This window comes from Pongo abelii, chromosome 11 (genome assembly GCF_028885655.2).
Source record: "Pongo abelii isolate AG06213 chromosome 11, NHGRI_mPonAbe1-v2.0_pri, whole genome shotgun sequence".
NCBI lineage: Eukaryota > Metazoa > Chordata > Mammalia > Primates > Hominidae > Pongo > Pongo abelii.
In genome coordinates this window covers 39,400,950-39,421,249 of record NC_071996.2, presented here as the reverse complement: position 1 = coordinate 39,421,249, position 20,300 = coordinate 39,400,950, and the positions used below count along the sequence as shown (strand labels likewise).

Sequence of the window (20,300 nt, the reverse complement as noted above, 5' to 3'; positions counted from 1 at the left end):
AGCAACACATAGCAGTGAATTTTCAGTTTAGTTATGTTAACTTTGAAGAAATATATAACACATTGCACATGTCCTTCCTCTTCAGGAGATCAAATTAAACAGGACTCACACATCATGCAAAAAGCAAATTTTGCCATAAGCCGTTTATTTTTCCCAGAGCAACCTCTACTCAGTGCTAGGCTTTCTCCTCAAATATCCTGACTCTCTCATTTGTCCAGGGTAGCTCTCTCCTGCTCTTGTTTAATGAGGTGCATTATACCTTGAGCTAAATAAATTAGGAAATTTTTAATAACAAGAACAGTCTGATAATTTAATGAACACTTAAAGTAGGAACTCTTCAATATTTTTGCTAAGCCCATTAATTCAATAAACACTTGCTATATCACACTAAGATAAGTTTGTTACACTTGATTTTAAAAATTAACTAAACTTAGATACAAATGCAATCAAACAGAACCAGTAGAAACCAATCTCACTTTGGACTCTTTCTGACTTCGCGTTTCTTTTGTTCCTTAACTCTTCCCAGCATTATACTTTGAGAGAGAATATTTGAACTATATATGTAGATACATGGCTTATAAAGTCTATGTTTGCCTCTGCAAAAAGAGTGGGGATTTAAAGATGGAACACATGTCGTTACTTTCACTAACTCTTCTACTTCCTTCCATTTACAGATAACAATTTGGAAAGGAAGCTTGTTTACACTCGGCCTAGGTAGCGTGACACGCTAACTATTCTCACTTAAGAAGAAGATGGAGTTAACACTAGAGATCTGGAGCATCTGTGAGTCTAGGGTCCTACATCAATAACCCAGGGAGAAATGGCTATCAAGTCCTAAACTCTACCTTAGTGTGTAGGTTCAAGATATAAGCAGAGAGATAATGCAGCCTAATGGAAAGAAAAGATCCCTAAGAGTTTGACTTAATAAGTTTCTTCGTCCTTCCTCCCTGCTCTCCCCTTCCCCATCCCCTCTCCCTTCTGTCTGCTCCATTCTCCCTCTTCTTTTCTTCCTCTTCCTCCTCCTCCTTCATCTTTCCTCCTCCTTCCCCTTCTTTTTCTTCCTCCACTTCCGTTCCTCCTCCTTCTTGCAAAAAAACACTGGAGTAACTGCTTGTCTTCACCCATCTTCTCATTCCCTCCCCTCCCCACACCTTTTCATCACCACCTGTCATTGTGAGGAATCCAGAGATCTGCATGTTAATAATTCTCTTGTGCTACCCTTTGCTGACTTTCTTCTACACCTATGATTTCAATAATTGAAGAGGTTTCCAAGATAGAGGTTTCCAAGGTTCTTACAAGCCAAGAAACTTATCTCTCTTGGCCTTATGTGAACTGTCATCAAATATCCTGCTGTTAATTAGCAAAGGTTATTTTATTCTATTATCTCTGCTTCTCTCTTAGCATAAAGCAAGAGAAAATGCAATAAGCCCACTTAAACAGTCTCTCTGCTCCTCTAAGGGTTGACATCAAGGGAAGTTCTTAGTGTACCACTTTCCTGACACCTTATTCTCACACCCAAATGACTTTATTGACTTTAAAACCAATTTCTAAAGACAGGTGAAAGATATTTCCAGTCTTTCAAATGATGGTGGAATATCTCCTCCAATTGCTCCTTAAGATATCAGCTCAGAATATATATTACTTTATTTCATAACTCAAAAACTTCCTGGATAATCAGATACATTTGCACATAGGATATGATAACTCATGATAATTTTCTTAGCATACTAATGTTTTTAATAGCTTAAATACACTCAATATGAGATTTCCTTTATGTTTAAAAACCTACAGTAGGGGGAAAAAAGGCTGCAGCACATATCCATATTCTCAAAAACAAAGTCTTACTCCAGAAGAGCACAGAAGGCCTCCCTTTCCACTGTCATTGTCACTTGCTTTTACCCTGAGCTCTCTTCACACCAGTGCATAGGCTGCTACTGAACATAAACCTCTCCATTTCTTTTCATGTGTTCTCCCACACCTTAGAACATGCTTATGGACTCTCCAACCTCCTTTTAAATATCACCTCAATGAAGATTACTCTTGGGCATCAATAAATAGGTTAAACCATGTTAGATATGTAATCATCAAAACACTTAAGTCACTGTCACATACGGAGTTAATAGTTCAATTATTATTACAACTAAAAGTCTGTAAATTACTGGGGGACACCCTTATGACAGAAGCACTTTAGTGCATAGACTAACTAATAACAGGCACATAATTTTTTTAAACAAATAAATGTTTGATTGTCATGTAATTTTACTCACCAAATCAACATATTCAAAATCAAATTAATGAACTAGAAGACTGGTACAACATTTATGTGGTTTACTACATTTCCTTCAAAGTCAGAATTAAAACCCAGAACCTGAAATATATTAAGTTTCCATATACTACTCATGATATGGTTTGGCTGTGTCCCCACCACAATCTCATCTTGAATTGTAGCTCCCATAATTCCCACAAGATGTGGGAAGGACCCGGTGGGAGATAATTGAATCACGGGGGTGTTTGCCCCATACTGTTCTCATGGTAGTGAATAAGTCTCATGAGATCTGATGGTTTTATAAGGGGACACTCCTTTTGCTTGGCTCTCATTCTTTCTTGTCTGCTGCCATGTAAAACGTGCCTTTCCCCTTCTGCCATGATTGTGAGGCCTCCCTAGTCATGTGGAACTGTGAGTTCATTAAGCCTCTTTTTCTTTATTAATTATCCAGTCTCAGGTATGCCTTTATCAGTGGCACGGAAATGGACTAATACAACTTAGCATTCCAGAATGTGTGCCCTTATGTGGTCATGTACTCTTAATGCCAACTCTGAGGCCAGAATGAAGACAATCTTATTAGTGCAGAGGGGGCAACTAATGCATTGAACAATTCATAGCTAAACTGTGTTCCATTTTTAATATGCTATCAGTAGAAAATCTGAAATATATATTTTAGAAAATTCAAGCAATGTAGAATGCTCCACTACAACCATACCAAAAATTTTTCTGGATTTTTAAATATAGTTTACTGCTTTAATAAATTTTGCTTTACCATATATGAATATATGGCATATCTACTTCTATGTCACTTAAATTTATATTTGTTGATATCCTAGTCTCTAGGCCACATTGCCATACATGGAATAAATTTGCCCTGGTCTTCATTAGATTTCGAAAGTGCATTCCTTGGTTCATGTTCTACTTTCTGAGAAAGGACTGTTGAATGCAAACTGAGTGGCTTTAATTTTATTTGAGAAAAGGCAAGAAGAAAGTGGTCTTACCAAATTCAAGCTTTTATTTTGCAGGTAAGCATCACTTGTGCTGCTGCTTCTGATTTATAAAAGAGAAACACTATTCTCTTTAAAACAACAAGTGTTAAGCAAAATCATAAATAGTTCTCTACATTTTCATTCCCAATTCTATTGGCTTGGCTAATATTACTGGTAATACATACATTGATTATTACAGCACTATTTTGGCTGCATTTAAAACACCACATGAACAATGAACAACAGTATCAACTAAATATGCTATAGGTGTTATTATACTCTTGCAGCAAGCATCATGAATTGAGGTTCAATGAGGAATGAGACATCACCAAAAATAAGTCATCAACAGGACCATATCAATGTCAGGATTTAGCTTCAGCATCCAGCCTAGGCCAAGAGATTTGGAGACCCTTGGGAGGGGATTAGCATTTTTTAAAATTATTATTATAGCATCTAGAAATTATATGCATTCTATTACATGAAGGATCCATGGAAATGAAGTTTGTTTTTCCCCCCAAGATTGTAAATTCCTCTAAAATCAGGTGCTTGGAATCAGAGCTGCTAAATCACCAGTGGATGATGCAGTTTTGTATGGGAGAAAAGTTAAGCAATCACAGTCACACTCCAGAGTGAATAGAGAAAGAGTATCCTTGAGTCTAGGGGAAAATTAACCTTGTGGGGATGTCAATAGGGACTCACAAAGGAATTTCCAAAGTCAATACTACTAAAATGCTTTCTCCCTCCAAAGTATGAATATCTAACATAACAACAATAAATATTAATAATTTGATGTTCACAGAAACTGAAATGCTAAAAATGTATCCAATTTTGGCCTTTATTATTGCATTGACAGATTAAAAATATTTATATTCTGCTTACTTCACTGGGCAAATACTCACAGGTTCCTAACAATAAAAATTCAATTGTTCCTTTGTGTTTAATGGGGGCCAAGAAGAAATTCTCATTCCAGATTTGTCAAGGTACATCTATAAATGATAACAGTAAGAAGTGAAAGCATTTATAAGAAAGGAAAGTAATGGGCGAACAACCCCGCTGGTTCACTTCCACACCATAGCAAAATAAAACCTTTGATAACAACTACTAAGGTAAGCAGTAAGCTATACAGTGCCTTTATGGCAGCCGTGCTGTGTTATCCAGCATAGTTTTACTCGCTATATTCAGCTCTGTACAGGAGTATACGGTCGTGTTACACATCTATGTATTTACATCCACGTCCCACATCCAGCCTTTCCCCCTGAGAACTGGACTATCAGACTTACAGCTTTCTAAGTACTTTCTGTTTTCCTGTGAACACAGATATTAATTTCCAAGTGTGCTTTGGCCTAAGACATTTTCCTCCTCTTTAGGTGCTTGGAGTAGATTGTACTAGGGCTTGATAGATTGCTCACTCTGCAATTAACACCCCTTCTCTATTCCACCTGCACCCCCACACTATGTAAGCATCTAATTCCCAATTCTAGAACACCAGACTTCCACTTTCCTCCTAATTATAACTGCCCAGTAAGTTTCCATTCAAAAAGCTAGAAAGACTAAGCCTGAAGAAACTTTAGAAATAGGTGATCCATAAGAAAAGCTATTTTTACAAAAGAAACTTCAGAAAGATGAAAATGTCAATAGCAGATTAAAAGTTGAAGCTGAAAAATAGGTAGGTCATAATGTATCAATTCTATACAAGTTTTATTTATATGTTGATCCCTGAAGACCCTCCAACAGCAGACGGTAGTCAAAGAAAAGAAGAGAGGAGCTGGAATGGAAAGATCACCAAGGTTTGAAAAACTAACCTGGAGCCTTTTAATCTAAATTCTGTTTCTACAAATTCAGAGGAGTAACTATAGTCATGTTTTGCCCTGAAATAAAAAGTGTTTAAGCTGTAATTTTCCAAAGTGAAATTAGAGAAGGAAGAAAATTCAATCATTATTTTCAAAAACAGCTGTAGCCCTGTCAATGTGGCCTTTTAGCACCAATTGTTGAAGCAAAATGCTAAGCAGTCTGTAAGAACCATCCCATCAGGTACCTTGTCTGAGGCTATGGTCACAGATGCCTATGAACTCTGCAAGGCTATGTCACACAAAAAAAGACGTCTAGCATGACAAGCTTTACAGAATTAAATGGATGCATTACCATAGCAAGAAAATTTGCATCTTGCCTTCCTAACCAAAGCCCACAGTGGAAATATGTCCTCTTACCTGGCAAGCCCAAGGAAACACTCCCACCTTTACCACTTCTGCAGGGAGTACTGCTTGTGTTCTCCAATGTGGTTAGAACAGGTCACAAATTCTTCTAGAGTGGAAGCTTCCTTGTCTACTCATGACTTCTCAGCCAATTGACTTACATAAATCCGAGCAAGTTTCCCAGTCTCTAAATATTATCACTATCTGCACTCTGAAACAAATGCACTATTGCTGGGTTACACCCACCAATTAGAGAGCTTATTATGGAGGAAGCTACTGTTTTCTCCTCTTCCTTCTGTTTCTTCAGAAAAATTAAAACTTGGCGACAAAACTCTGGATCTTTGACATTTGAAAGGAATATGTTTGTAGAAATTTCCACATTCAAAAATTCACACACATAAAAATTCCTTTGAGCAAAAAATTTTTTAAAAAAAGAATGTTATTCATTCATTACTGACTCATTCCTGGCATACCAGACCTTTAGCTTGTAGCATTTATCTATGCTACACACCCTAACTACATTTTCTCCTTTAACTTTCACAGTGACTCTTGGGAGACATATTATTTTTGCTACTATTTTTAACTATCCCAAGTGTTACAAGTGGAAGAACTTAGGGGTGGCATACAAATGGTCAACAAAATAAATATTAAATTTGTGAATGCTAAGTGTCAGTTATTTCAAGAAGAATACTTGGAGAGTTGGAGAGATTTTCCTTCCAACCAGCAGCGCACCATCTGTCCCGGAACTGGCTGCCTACCTTCCTTGGCCCTCAGTGCGGCAGCTGCTGGTACGCTCTGGGCACAGTACACCTCCCGGGTCTGGATCCCACCGCCACACACGGGTCCTGTCACATGCCAGTGGGGATCCTGCTGCTCGAGGAGGAGAGAGACTTGGCATTCTTTCCATTCAGAAGTTCTCCAGGAATACCTGTTTGGTTTGGTTTATTTAAAAGAAGAAGAAGAAGTAAGAAAAATATAAAACTCTGAGGAAAACTTAAGTCATGACATCAAGAGGCATAATCTCTCTTTCTAGGACCAAATCTTTGCCTGTGGATAAAGAAGTATACTAGCTTTGAATTACTAAATCCCTTTTATTTCCTAGAAAAAAAAACATCCAGCAGCCCATCATGACAATAGCACAGGATGACCAGACTAAAGGAACGTGATACAGATAAACAGTGAGTGTGTCTCAGCCTTGAAGCTGGAAGAGAGTGAGGGAATAGAGAGAGGAGTTGGAAACCGAATGAGCCTAATTCTTGATAGCTGAACTTGTCATGGGGTTTCACTTCACAGACTTTCAGATGACTTTGTGTGAAAGTTGGCTTTTCTTTCTTAATAAGACAGTGTGTGAATGTGTGAAGTCGTAAATATATTATTTTACATACAGCCATCTCCAACTTTTCAATCTTCTTGATATAAGAAACTCTTTACCCATTTGACTTCATGTCATTCACATAAAAGTATATGTATTAAAAATGAGTTAATACCGTGCCACTATATATAACTGATTAATACTTTTTTACATATGCAGCCATACTGTTATATAAACTGATATAGGAATATGTCTCCCTAGTTTATAACTGGTTAATACTCAAATACACACATACACCCCCACAAATAAGGAGGAAAACACAATGGAGTTTGTATACAATGTACAGAAAACAAAACAACTATCACACTACTACATTCATACCTGGAGAATTATTTTAGACAGAATTTCCTTTTGTGGATTATTACCGCATTCTTTAAGCCCACAGCATTAATATAACCTTGTGGCATTCGTAAAAACACTGAGAGACTCATTAAATTCTGAACAATAAACAAAGCCTAAGTAACATTCACATATCTGCTGTCCCATTTCATATTTAAAGAAAAATTTATCAACTTTGTGATTGTTTAAAAGAAAAAAGAGGAAAAACCAGCCATAAAAGTAATCATATGTCACCAAGATCCTGGCTTTACAAAAACTAGAGTAAAATTGAAATCAAGTAACAGATGTCAAAATAAGAAAGCAAATCTCCAAGAAACCTCATAGTGACAAATCCCTAACAATGAATGTCATCATTCTAAAAAGCCTGAAAGCTAAGAATCAGCTGAGAATTGTTAGTCTTGTGAAAAGCCCATCATAGAAAAAGGATTTGGACAGTCCTCTGGGATTTGTTGTAACATGAGTTTTTCTCCCTCAGCCTCACTACTTAATTTTCACTTTTTTTCCCCTAGCCTTATGAATTAGTCACTCAGGCAGACAAGAGTTTGGAGTGCAGAGTTCAAGTCCTTCCTTTGCTAGGTGAATATAAATAACAATATATTTCTGGCCAGGCATGGTGGCTCATGCCTGTAATCCCAGCACTTTGGGAGGCCGAGGCAGGCAGATCACCTGAGGTCGGGAGTTCAAGACCAGCCTGGCCAACATGGAGAAACCCCATCTCTACTAAAAATCCCAAATTAGCCAGGTGTGTTGGCACATGCCTGTAATCCCAGCTACTCGGGAGGCTGAGGCAGGAGAATCACTTGAACCCGGGAGGCGGAGGTTGTGGTGAGCCAAGATCGCACCATTGCATTCCAGCCTGGGCAACGAGAGCAAAACTCCGAAAGAAAAAAAAACAAAAACAAAAACAAAAAAAACAAAAAACACACACACACACACACACACCAAAAAAATCCCCACAAAACAATATATTTCTAATTCCTGGGTATGAGAAATAAAGAGAAGTTCATTTCTTCACAGGGATAGTTCTTTTCCAGAGCCGGGGCTCTGAAACCCTTTCTCCTCACAGAGTCAGTCCTTTTCCTATTCTTCAGGGCCACCTCAGCAGAAGGCTTGTTTCTCAGATTTCCAGTTTCAGGGCACGGATAGATCTTTCATCCAGGGCAAAATAAAATGGGGTATGAGAATGTTGGGGTGGATGATTACCAAGATCTCATTTCAAACCCTCTTCTTCCAAGGGTTCCCCAAAAGAAGAACTTTCTGGCCTCAACAAGGGGGTCAGATACAGCCACTGACTCAGAGACTTCTATGATATAGTTAACAAAGAAGACAGGCAAAAAGAGGATAGTGTGGTACAGATGACAAGTATGCTTTGGAGTCCAACCAACTTGGTTTGAATCAGAATTTCACCACTTTCTAGTTAGTGACTTGGGTCCAATTTTGTTTTCCTACCTGTACAAGGGAGATAATAATACCAATCATTGAGTCTGACATATAATAAATGTGCAATAAGTGTCCATTCCCTTTCTTCTTGCATCCCTTCTACATGTGCCTTTTGCCCATTGCTGATGTGGAAAACACACACACACACACACACACACAGACACACACACACATACATTAACATTTTATTTATGAGGATTTCATTGATTTCATCAAAAGTCTTAATATTAGAAATCCACAGTTGCCATGGTCTAAGTTCCAGCAACCACAATTCAACAAAAAGCAAAAAAGAAATATAAAGTTTAGATTATAGTAATTTTTTTACTTGTTTGAAAGGAATGGGGCATTCTGTATAAACTGCTTTTGCAATTAATTTAACATGACCCTACAAGGATTAGCAATGGAGAAATTTGGGAAGTTATTACGAAGAAAAATGAAAACAAGAGGTTACTGACTATATCTGTATATAAAGTAACAAAAAAACTTGTTGGTAGCTCATTAACCAAAAACACCCAAGTTCCATTCACTGGCAAATGATAAATCCTTTAGAGAAGACATTTATCACTATTGCCATTTTATTTTTATTACCTCACAGAAAATATCAACCTAACAAGAGGGAGAGGAAAAACCACACCAATAAACGACTTCTATATTCCTTTTTTAAAAAATATGGGTCTTTTCATAGTCTTTGCTCAACTTTTTTTCTTTTTTTTTTTCAAAAGCCCTATCTATGTTTAGTCACAAATCATCCCGGCAGCCATGAAAACTGAACATCCTGAGCTGCTCCAACCAGAGAAAGTGTCGCTAGGATCTGACAGAATAACAAATCAAAGGAGCGCACTCAGCTAAACGTTACTCCCTTTCTCCTTTAGAAGTTGTTACAGCGATAGTCCTCCAGCCTCCAGAAAAGTCAGCTTTCTGATGCCTGGAACACTCTCTTTAATGGCTAAGCCCATGTCAAAGACCAGACCTTTTCATCCTCCCATCTCCCAACTCTGAAGCCTTTCAAAGCACCCTCCTTTGGCCCTCCTGGTTAAAAGGGAATGTGGGGAGTTGCAAAGGCCAGCGTCCTACCTCCTCTGAGACAGATCTTCAAAATTGGCTATGGAAATGCCTCAAGTAGAGTAAATGGCCATGGAATGAAAAAATGTCAGTTTCCATAGCCCCTTACCAACATGAGAGTGTGAATCAGTGTGCTTTTTTCAAAGTGTCTGGCTAAACAGAATAAACAAGGCATTAATTTGTTTGGACTACTAGGGTATCAAGGCAGATCCTCCAAGTAGTACAAATAATAGTCAGCACTTTCTGCCTGCTTACTCTGTACCAGGCATGCACTAATGAACTTAGGGGCATTACTTCATTTAATCCTCCCAACAACCCTATGAAGAAAATCTTATTTCTCCTTTTACAGATGGGAGAATTGGCATGAAGAGTAAGTAACTCTTCCGAGGTCACATCAGTGAAAGCAGGGTTCAAAGCAAGGTTTGCCTGATTCTGAAGCATATCTTCATAATAAAATGACACTTCATAATAAAATGATTAAAACGGTAAATGGCAAACCCATTTACTCAATCAGATAGTCCAGAAAGCTCAATCAAGTAGTACAGAATGCAATTTCAGTAGACAATGGGTAGCTACCTGTCTAGCCATTACAAGGACAAGTCAATGTTGACCTTGGTCTGAGGAAGTGTGTTCTGGGTGTAAACAAAAATATAATCTGCTGACCAATTATATTTCATACTGCCAAAATAACTTTTCTTCTAATCTCAAATACAAGTACAGTTTGAGAATATATTATAATCAATCATTTTATAATTAGATCCCTGTGGTCACCTAGGGATGAATTTTAGCACTTTCAGGAGATAGTCCTGTCTCACTTGATGACAGAGATATGTTATGAGAAATGTGTCATTGGGCAATTTCATCCTTTTGCAAACATCATAGAGTGCACTTACACAAACCTAGATGGTGTAGCCTACTACATACCTAGACTATATGGTATATATTGCTCCTAGGCTAGAAACCTGTACAGCATGTCAATTTACTAAATACCGTGGGCAACTATAACACAATGGCAAGTATTTGCATATCTAAACATGTCTAAACATAAAGAAGGTACAGCAAAAATAAAGTATTATAATCTTATGGGACCATCATATATGCAGTCCCTGGCCCACCATTGACAGAAATGTTATGGAGTGCATGGCTGTAATTGCAAGTTAAAAGAGAAATAAAACATAAGTAAAGGAATCTCTAATTGTGTAAATTCAAATTCCCACTAAAAGATGCAAAAGATAACTTTTTGAAGAAGAATGTCTTTTCAAGGCCCCAAAATCAAATTCCCAACATTGCTCCCTGCTCATTCTAAATGTTAGAGAAACCTGCCCTCCATTTATGTAAAAACAGCTCTGATGTCCCTACTTTGAGTGAGAGAGCACATTGTCAGCCACTTTGAACCCCAAACCTCTGAGAAAGGGAATGCTAATAACTCAAATACTGGATGCACAGGAAGAATAACTCCCATAAGAACATTTTAGTTAAGATAAAGATATGCATGGAAGACTGAAGCCTGAAAAGTGCTAAAAAGCAGGTTGACTAGAAAAAGAAATAGGCCTGTCCAAACAGTAAGTGAATCACTTACTCATCCATGCATTCACTTATCCTTTCTTTCAACAAGTAATTGTTGAGCCACAGCTAAGCACCGAGGACAACAGAGACACAGCAGTGAGAGAGAGAAAGCCCCTGACCTTGGGAACATTACCTTCTGGTGGGATAGACAGACATAAATGCATCAATACATGGCATGGCACCAGTTACCGGGTGGGGAGAGAGAGATGGATGAGAAGAGATATTTCAGTGCCATGACGAGGGAAATCCTCAGAGTCCTGAATAAAATGAGGGAGTGAGCATAAGGATGGTGGGCAAGTGGTGTTCTGGGCAGAGAAAAGGGCAGCCTGTCCAAAGTCCCCAGGGAGGCAGAGTGCCCAGCACCATCTAGAAATAGCACCGAAGCCAGTGTGGTTAAGACAGGTGGGTCAAGGGGAGAATAGTAGAGACAGGACATAAAGAGTAGTCAAGAGCCACGTTATATGGAACCTCATAGGCCAGAGCAGGGGTCCCTAACACCCGAGCCACAGACCAGTACTGGTCAGCGGCCTGTTAGGAACCAGGTCTCACAGCAGCAGGTGAGCAAGTGAAGCTTCATCTGTATTTACAGCCACTCCCCATCACTCACATTGCCACCTGAGCTCTGCCTCCTGTTAGATCAGCAGCAGCATTAGATTCTCACAGGAGTGCAAACCCTATTGTGAACTGCACAAGAGAGGGATCTAGGTTGCGCCCTCCTTATGAGAATCTCATGCCTGATGATCCATCACTGTCTCCCATCACCACCCCCAGATGGGACTGTCTAGTTGCAGGGAAACAAGCTCAGCACTCCTACTGATTTTACATTATGGTGAGTTGTATAATTATTTCATTATAAGGTGATAATGATAGAAATAACATGCAAAATAAATAAAAGTAACACACTTGAATCATCCTGAAACCATCCCCCTGTCCCAGTTTATGGAAAAATTATCTTCCACAAAACTGGTCACTGGTACCAAAAAGCTTGATCACTGGGCCAGAGGACAGATTGTGAGTGTTATTCCAAATATGCTGGAAAATCACTGGACAATTTTGGGAAGAATGGTGACATGATGATGTGATTTTAATTTTTTAAGGATCACCTGGCTACTGAGGGAAGTAATAGGCTGTGGGAGCCAGGGAGGTGGAAGAAATTATACATTTGAAGGTCTTTGCCAGTCTAGGAGAAAGGATGGTGGCTTCCACTGCAGCAGTCATAGTGAATGTAGTGCAAAGAGATCAGATCCGGGATATATTTTGAAGGTGGAGACAACCTTCTAATGGATTAGACCTGGAATGAGAAAGAGAGGAGTGATGGATGATTCCAAATTTGTTTTTGACCCACGTATTAGCAGCAAAATTTCCTGGCACTGAATTCTTAGGTAAGACAGCTCAGGAAAGGGAACAAAATCACAAATATTAAGGACATCATGTATTATAGCTGTGAAATTTCATTTTTCTTCATTTACCTCCTAGCATTTGTCTTCTGAACTTTTTTCTCCCATGCCTGATACTCATTGCCCAATTTCTCTATGTTTAGTTTATAATTTAAGTCTACTCAGGAAATGGTTCACAAGTGTATCTGCATGAGTAGAAACAGTTAAGATTTAATATGTTATCATTCTCAAAAGGTAGATGCAGCTTAAAATGACAAATCAAAATTAGTCAAAGAAGGGACTCTCCTGTAACTGAGGAAATGCACGTTCTCATAAAGAGATACAGGATACAAACTTTGGATTAGAGAAGCTGAGTCTAGACCTTAGAATTAAACAACTCAAGTGGTTGGCCTGACTTCCTGAGAGTGATGCTGTCCCACCTAAGGAATCGCATAATTAAAATATTTCCTAAATTGAGGGAGGAAAGGGGGACAAAAGAAGGAAGGAATTTATAGCTGTGAAGCAATAAGTAGAGGCATCCTAAATTAGCAAAGCCAAAATTAGAAAAGTAGGCACATTTAAGAAACTATTCTTAAAATAGAACCAGGACCATCACAGCTTGAAAGCAACCTCTGTCCTTTGACATCTAAACTTTATCACTTTCATAAATGCTTGGAATTGCTTAAAAGTGTGGGTTTCTTTGCTCCTTCTTCTAAAGGCTTAGATTTAAAGCAGAACAACACAAAATAGAATTTTAAGTGATTTAATTATGACAGATTGAAAGAACAATTGCATTAGTTAATGGTCATGTTTTGACTGAGCACATATAGATTTGCAAACATTCTTAGAATTGAAACCCTAGTGCAAGGTATTCAAATTAAATGCATGTGTATATTAAAAATCAGTGTACTGCAGCATGACTAATTTATGATAATGTCTGTTGTCCTTTTAAAGCTGTAAATGCATTTAGAAAAGAATTAACTTGTCATTTTTTGCTGAACAGATGACTAAAATAAAGGGAACTGATCAAGCTTTATACATTTTATATGCTCCAGTAATTTTTTATTGGATAAAGTGGGACTATTGATTATGGAAAGCTACTGTGAAGTGCAAAGCTCTTTGCTCTTCAGCAAATGACTTTGCCAGCCAAACTCCACACATGTATTATTAATAGACTTCTATCGCCATATACAGCACTTAGCAGTACGTTAACTTTCTTACAGTAACTGGGGAACAAACCTTCCATCCAGGAGGTCTTTAAGTAGCACAATGGGGACTCGTGAAATAATACCTCAGTAATAGACAAATCCAATAAAAAGGCAAGAGTCTCCTATTGAAACAATTCCAGATTCTTTGAAATCTAGTGTTTCTTTTCTAAAACAGTATCTGCAGACTCCAGGTCATGACTCCTCTACTTTTGTTATTGGTAGTATACCTTACATTCTGGTATACATGTGCAGAACGTGCAGGTTTGTTACATAGGGATACACGTGCCGTGGGGGTTTGCTGCACCTATCAACCCATCATCTACTTTACGTATTTCTCCTAATGCTATCCCTCCCTTAGCCCTCCACCCCATGACAGGCCCCAGTGTGTGACGTTCCCTTCCCTGTGTCCATGTGTTCTCAATGTTCAACTACCACTTTGAGTGAGAACATGCAGTGTTTGGTTTTCTGTTCCTGTGTTAGTTTGCTGAGAATGATGGTTTCTAGCTTCGTCCAAGTCCCTGCAAAGGACATGAACTCATCCTTTTTTATGGCTGCATAGTATTCCATGTTGTATATGTGCTACATTTTGTTTATTCGTCTATTGATGGGCATTTGGGTTGGTTCCAAGCCTTTGTTATTGTGAATAGTGCTGCGATAAACATATGTGTGCCTGTGTCTTTATAGTAGAATGATTTATAATCCTTAGGGTATATAACCAGTAATGGGATGGCTGGGTCAAATGGTATTTCTGGTTCTAGATCCTTGAGGAATTGCCACACTGACTTCCACAATGGTTTAGCTAATTTACACTCCTACCAACAGTGTAAAAGCATTCCTATTTCTCCACCTCCTCTCTAGCATCTGTTGTTTCCTGACTTCTAATTGATCGCCATTCTAACTGGCGTGAGATGGTATCTCATTGTGGTTTTCATTTGCATTTCTCTAATGATCAGTGATAATGAGCTTTTGCTCATATGTTTCTTGGCCACACAAATGTCTTCTTTTGAGAAGTGTCTGTTCATATCCTTTGCCCACTTTTTAATGGGGTTGTTTTCTTCCTGTAAATTTGTTTAAGTTCCTTGTAGATTCTATATATTAGTCCTTTATCAAATGGATAGATAGAAAAATTTTCTCCCATTCTGTAGGTTTCCTGTTCACTCTAATGATAGTTTCTTTTGCTGTGCAGAAGCTCTTTAGCTTAATTAGATCCCATTTGTCAATTTTGGCTTTTGTTGCCATTGCTTTTGGTGTTTTAGTCATGAAGTCTTTGCTCATGCCTATGTCCTGAATGGTATCGCCTAGGTTTTCTTCTAGAGTGTTATAGTTTTAGGTCTTATGTTTAAGTCTTTAATCCAACTTGAGTTAATTTTTGTATAAGGTGTAAGGAAGGGGTCCAGTTTCAGTTTTCTGCATATGGCTAGCCAGTTTTCCCAACACCATTTATTAAATAGAGAATCCTTTCCCCATTGCTTGTTTGTGTCAGGTTTGTCAAAGATCAGTTGATTGTAGATGTGTGGTGTTATTTCTGAGGTCTGTGTTCTGTTCCATTGGTCTATGTATCTGTTTTGGTACCAGTAACATGCTATTTTGGTTACTGCAGCCTTGTAGTATAGTTTGAAGTCAGGTGGCGTGATTCCTCCAGCTTTGTTCTTTTTGCTTGGGATATCTCTTGGCTATATGGGGTCTTTTTTGGTTCCACATGAAATTTAAAGTCGTTTTTTCTAATTCTGTGAAGAAAGTCAATGGTACCTTGATGGGGATAGCATTGCATCTATAAAGTACTTTGGGCAGTAAGGCCATTTTCATGATATTGATTCTTCCTATCCAGGAGCATGGAATGTTTTTCCATTTGTTTGTGACCTCTCTTATTTCCCTGAGCAGTGGTTTGTAGTTCTCTTTGAAGAGGTCCTTCACATCCATTGTAAGTTGTATTCCTAGGTATTTTACTCTCTTTGTAGCAACTGCGAATGGGAGTTCACTCATGATTTGGCTGTTTGTTTATTATTGATGTATAGGAATCCTTGTGATTTTTGCACATTGATTTTGTATCCTGAGACCGCTGAAGTTGCTTATCAGCAACTTAAGGAGATTTTGGGCTGAGACAATGGGGTTTTCTAAATATACAATCATGTCATCTGCAAACAGAGACAATTTGACTTCCTGTCTTCCTATTTGAATACCCTTCATTCCTTTCTCTTGCCTGATTGCCCTGGCCAGAACTTCCAATATTATGTTGAACAGGAGTGGTAAGAGAGGGGATCCTTGTCTTGTGCAGGTTTTCAAAGGGAATGCTTCCAGTTTTTGCTCGTTCAGTATGATATTGGCTGTGGGTAATAAATAGCTCTTATTATTTTGAGATACGTTCCATCAATACCTAGTTTATTGAGAGTTTTTAGCATGAAGGGGTGTTGAATTTTATCGAAGGGCTTTTCCGCATCTATCTAGATAATTATGTGGTTTTTGTCATTGGTTCTGTTTATGTGATGGATTATGTTTATTGATTTGTGTACGTTGAATCCACCTTGCATCCCTGGGATGAAGCTGACTTGATTGTGGTGAATAAACTTTTTGCTGTGCTGCTGGATTTGGTTTGCCAGTACTTTATTGAGGATTTCTGCATTAATACATCAGGTATATTGGCCTGAAATTTTGTTGTTGTTGTTGTGTCTTTGCCAGGTTTTTGTATCAGGATGATGCTGGCCTCATAAAATGTGTTAGGGAGGATTCCCTCTTTTTCTATTGTTTGGAATAGCTTCAGAAGGAATGGTGCCAGCTCTTCTTTGAACCTCTGGTAGAATTCGGCTGTGAATCCGTCTGGTCCTGCAATTTTTTTGGTTGGTAGGCTATTAATTATTGCCTCAATTTCACAACTTGTCATTGGTCTATTCAGGGATTTGACTTCTTCCTGGTTTAGTCTTGGGAGGGTGTAAGTGTCCAGGAATTTATCCATTTCTTCTAGATTTTTTAGTTTATTTGCGTAGAGATCTTTATAGTATTCTCTGGTTGTAGTTTGTATTTCTGTGGGATCAGTGGTGATATCCCCTTTATCATTTTTTATTTTGTCTATTTGATTCTTCTCTCTTTTCTTTTTTATTAGTCTGGCTAGCCATCTATCATTTTGTTAATCTTTTCAAAAAACCAGCTCCTGGATTCACTGATTTTTTTTGAAGGGTTTTTCGTGTCTCCTTCAGTTCTGCTCTGATCTTAGTTATTTCTTGTCTTCTGTTAGCTTTTGAATTTGTTTGCTCTTGCTTCTCTAGTTCTTTTACTTGTGATGTTAGAGTGTAGATTTTAGATCTTTCCTACTTTCTCCTGTCTGCATTTAGTGCTATACGTTTCCCTCTAAATAGTGCTTTAGCTGTGTCCCAGAGATTCTGGTATGTTGTGTCTTTGTTCTCATTGGTTTCAAAGAACTTACTTATTTCAGCCTTAATTTCATTATTTACCCAGTAGTCATTCTGGAGCAGGTTGTTCAGCTTCCACGTACTTGTGCGGTTTTGAAAGAGTTTCTTATCCTGAGTTCTAATTTGATTGCACTGTAGTCTGAGAGACTGTTATGATTTCTGTTCTTTTACATTTGCTGAGGAGTGTTTTACTTCCAATGGCATGGTCAATTTTAGAATAAGTGTGATGTGGTGCTGAGAAGAATGTATATTCTGTTGATTTGGAGTGGAGAGTTCTGTAGATGTCTATTAGGTCCACTTGGTTCAGAGCTGAGTTCAAGTCCTAAATATCCTTGTTAATTTTCTGTCTCGTTGATCTAATATTGACAGTGGAGTATTAAAGTCTCCCACTATTACTGTGTGGAAGTCTAAGTCTCTTTGTAGGTCTCTAACTACTTGGTTTATGAATCTGGGTGCTCCTGTGTTAAGTGCATATATATTTACAACAGTTAGCTCGTCTTGTTGCGTTTATCCCTTTACCATTATGTAATGCCCTTCTTTGACTTTTTTTTTTTATCTTTGTTGGTTTAAAGTCTGTTTTATCAGAGACTAGGATTGCAACCCCTGCTTCTTTTTTTTTTTTTTCTTTCCATTTGCTTGGTAAATATTCCTCCATCCCTTTATTTTGAGCTTATGTGTGTCTGCATGTGAGATGGGTCTCCTGAATACAACACACTGATGGGTATTGACTCTTTATCTAATTTGCCAGTCTGTGTCTTTTAATTGGGGCATTTAACCTATTTACATTTAAGGTTAATATGGTTATGTATGAATTTGATCCTGTCATTATGATGCTAGCTGGTTATTTTGCCTATTAGTTGATGCAGTTTCTTCATAGTGTCAATGGTCTTTACAACTTGGTATGTTTTTGCATTGGCTGGTACCAGATTTTCATCTCCATATTTAGTGCTTCCTTCAGGAGCTCTTGTAAGGCAGGCCTGGTGGTGACAAAATCTCTCAGCATTTGCTTGTCTGTAAAGGATTTTATTTCTCCCTCACTTATGAAGCTTAGTTTAGCTGGATATGAAATTCTGGGTTGAAAATTCTTTTAAAAATGTTGAATATTGGCCCCCAATCTCTTCTAGCTTGTAGGGTTTCTGAAGAGAGATCCACTATCCATCTGATCAGCTTCCCTTTGTGGGTAACAGGACCTTTCTCTCCGGCTGCCCTCAACATTTTTCCTTCATTTCAACCTTGGTGAGTCTGACGATTTTGTGTCTTGGGGTTGCTCTTCTTGAGGAGTATTTTTGTGGTGTTCTCTGTATTTCCTGATTTCCTGAATTTGAATGTTGGTCTGTCTTGTTAGGTTGGGGAAGTCTTCCTGGATAATATCCTGAAGAGTGTTTTCCAACTTGATTCCATTCTCCCCGTCACTTTCAGGTACACCAATCAAATGTACGTTTGGTCTTTTCACATAGTTCCATGTTTCTTGGAGGCTTTGTTCTTTCCTTTTCATGCTTTTTCTCTAATCTTGTCTTCATGCTTTATTTCATTAACTTGATCTTCAATCTCTGATATCCTTTCTTCCCCTTGATCGATTCAGCTATTGATACTTGTGTATGCTTCACGAAGTTCTCATGCTGTGTTTTTCAGATCCATCAGGTCATTTATATTCTTCTCTAAACCGGTTATTCTAGTTAGCAATTCCGTTAAACTTTTAGGTTCTTAGCTTCCTTGCATTGGGTTAGAACATGATCCTTTAGCTGGGAGGAGTTTGTTATTACCTATCTTCTGAAGCCTACTTCTGTCAATTCATCAAACTCATTCTCCATCCAGTTTTGTTCCCCTGCTGGCGAGGAGTTGTGATTCGTTGGAGAAGAAGCATTCTGGTTTTTGGAATTTTCAGCCTTTTTGCACTAGTTTTTCTTCATCTTCGTGGATTTATCTAACTTTGGTCTTTGATGTTGGTGACCTTCTGTTGGGGTTTTTGTGTGGATGTCCTTTTTGTTGATGTTGATGCTATTCCTTTTTGTTTGTTAGTTTTTCTAACAGTCAGGCCCCTCTGCTGCAGGTCTGCTGGAGTTTGCTGGAGGTCCACTTCAGGCTGTTTTTGCCTGGGTGTCTCCAGCAGAGGCTGCAGAACAGCAGATTGCTGTCTGTTCCTTCCTCTGGAAGCTTCATCCCAGAGGGGCACCCACCAGATGCCAGTTGGAGCTCTCCTGTATGAAGTGTCTGTCAACTCCTGCAGGGAGGTGTCTCCAAGTCAGGAGGCATGGGGGTCAGGGACCCACTTGAGGAGACAGTCTGTCCCTTAGCAGAGCTTGAGTGCTGTGCTGGGAGATCAGCTGCTCTCTTCAGAGTCTGCAGGCAGGAATGTTTAAGTCTGCTAAAGCTGTGACCACAGCCGCGCCTTCCCCCAGGTGCTCTGTCCTAGGGAGATGGGAGTTTTATCTATAAGCCGCTGACTGGGGCTGCTGCCTTTCTTTCAGAGATGCCCTGCCCAGAGAGGAGAAATCTAGACAGTCAGTCTGGCCACAGCAGCTTTGTGGCGCGGTGGAGGGCTCCACCCAGTTTGAACTTCCCAGCGGCTTTGTTTACACTGTGAGGGGAAAACCACCTACTCAAGCCTCAGTAATGGCGGACACCCCTCCCACCACCAAGCTGGAGCATCCCAGGTCGACTTCAGACTGCTATGCTGGCAGCGAGAATTTCAGGCCAGTAGATCTTAGCTTGCTGGGCTCCATGGGGGTGGGATCCGCTGAGCTAGACCACTTGGCTCACCACCTTCAGCCCCCTTTCCAGGAGAGTGAATGGATCTGTCTCGCTGGCATTCCAGGCACCACTGGGATATGAAAATAAACTCCTGCTAGCTCTACTTCTAAATAGCTGGAGAAAAGCTGCTTAAACAATTTTTGAAAAGCTTCCTTAGACAATCTGTTAATTTATCTGACAACCATTTATTAAATACTTACTATGTGAAGAGTGTTCAGTGCTGTGATAGAAAATCAACGTAAGGCCGGCACGGTGGCTCACGCCTGTAATCCCAGGACTTTGGGAGGCAAAGGGCTGTGGATCACTTGAGATCAGGAGTTTGAGACCAGCCTGGA

General features: G+C 38.9%; 1 protein-coding gene across 1 annotated transcript in view; it reads right to left on the bottom strand.

Annotated features, from left to right (window-relative positions):
* The window catches only part of THSD7B (thrombospondin type 1 domain containing 7B), a 908,978-nt gene that overhangs the window by 546,274 nt on the left and 342,404 nt on the right, over positions 1-20,300 (bottom strand). Inside the window, exon 5 of the mRNA XM_024243556.3 lies at positions 6,206-6,375. Within this exon, the coding sequence (XP_024099324.3) occupies positions 6,206-6,375 (170 nt within the window). The remainder of the gene's footprint in view (positions 1-6,205; positions 6,376-20,300) is intronic.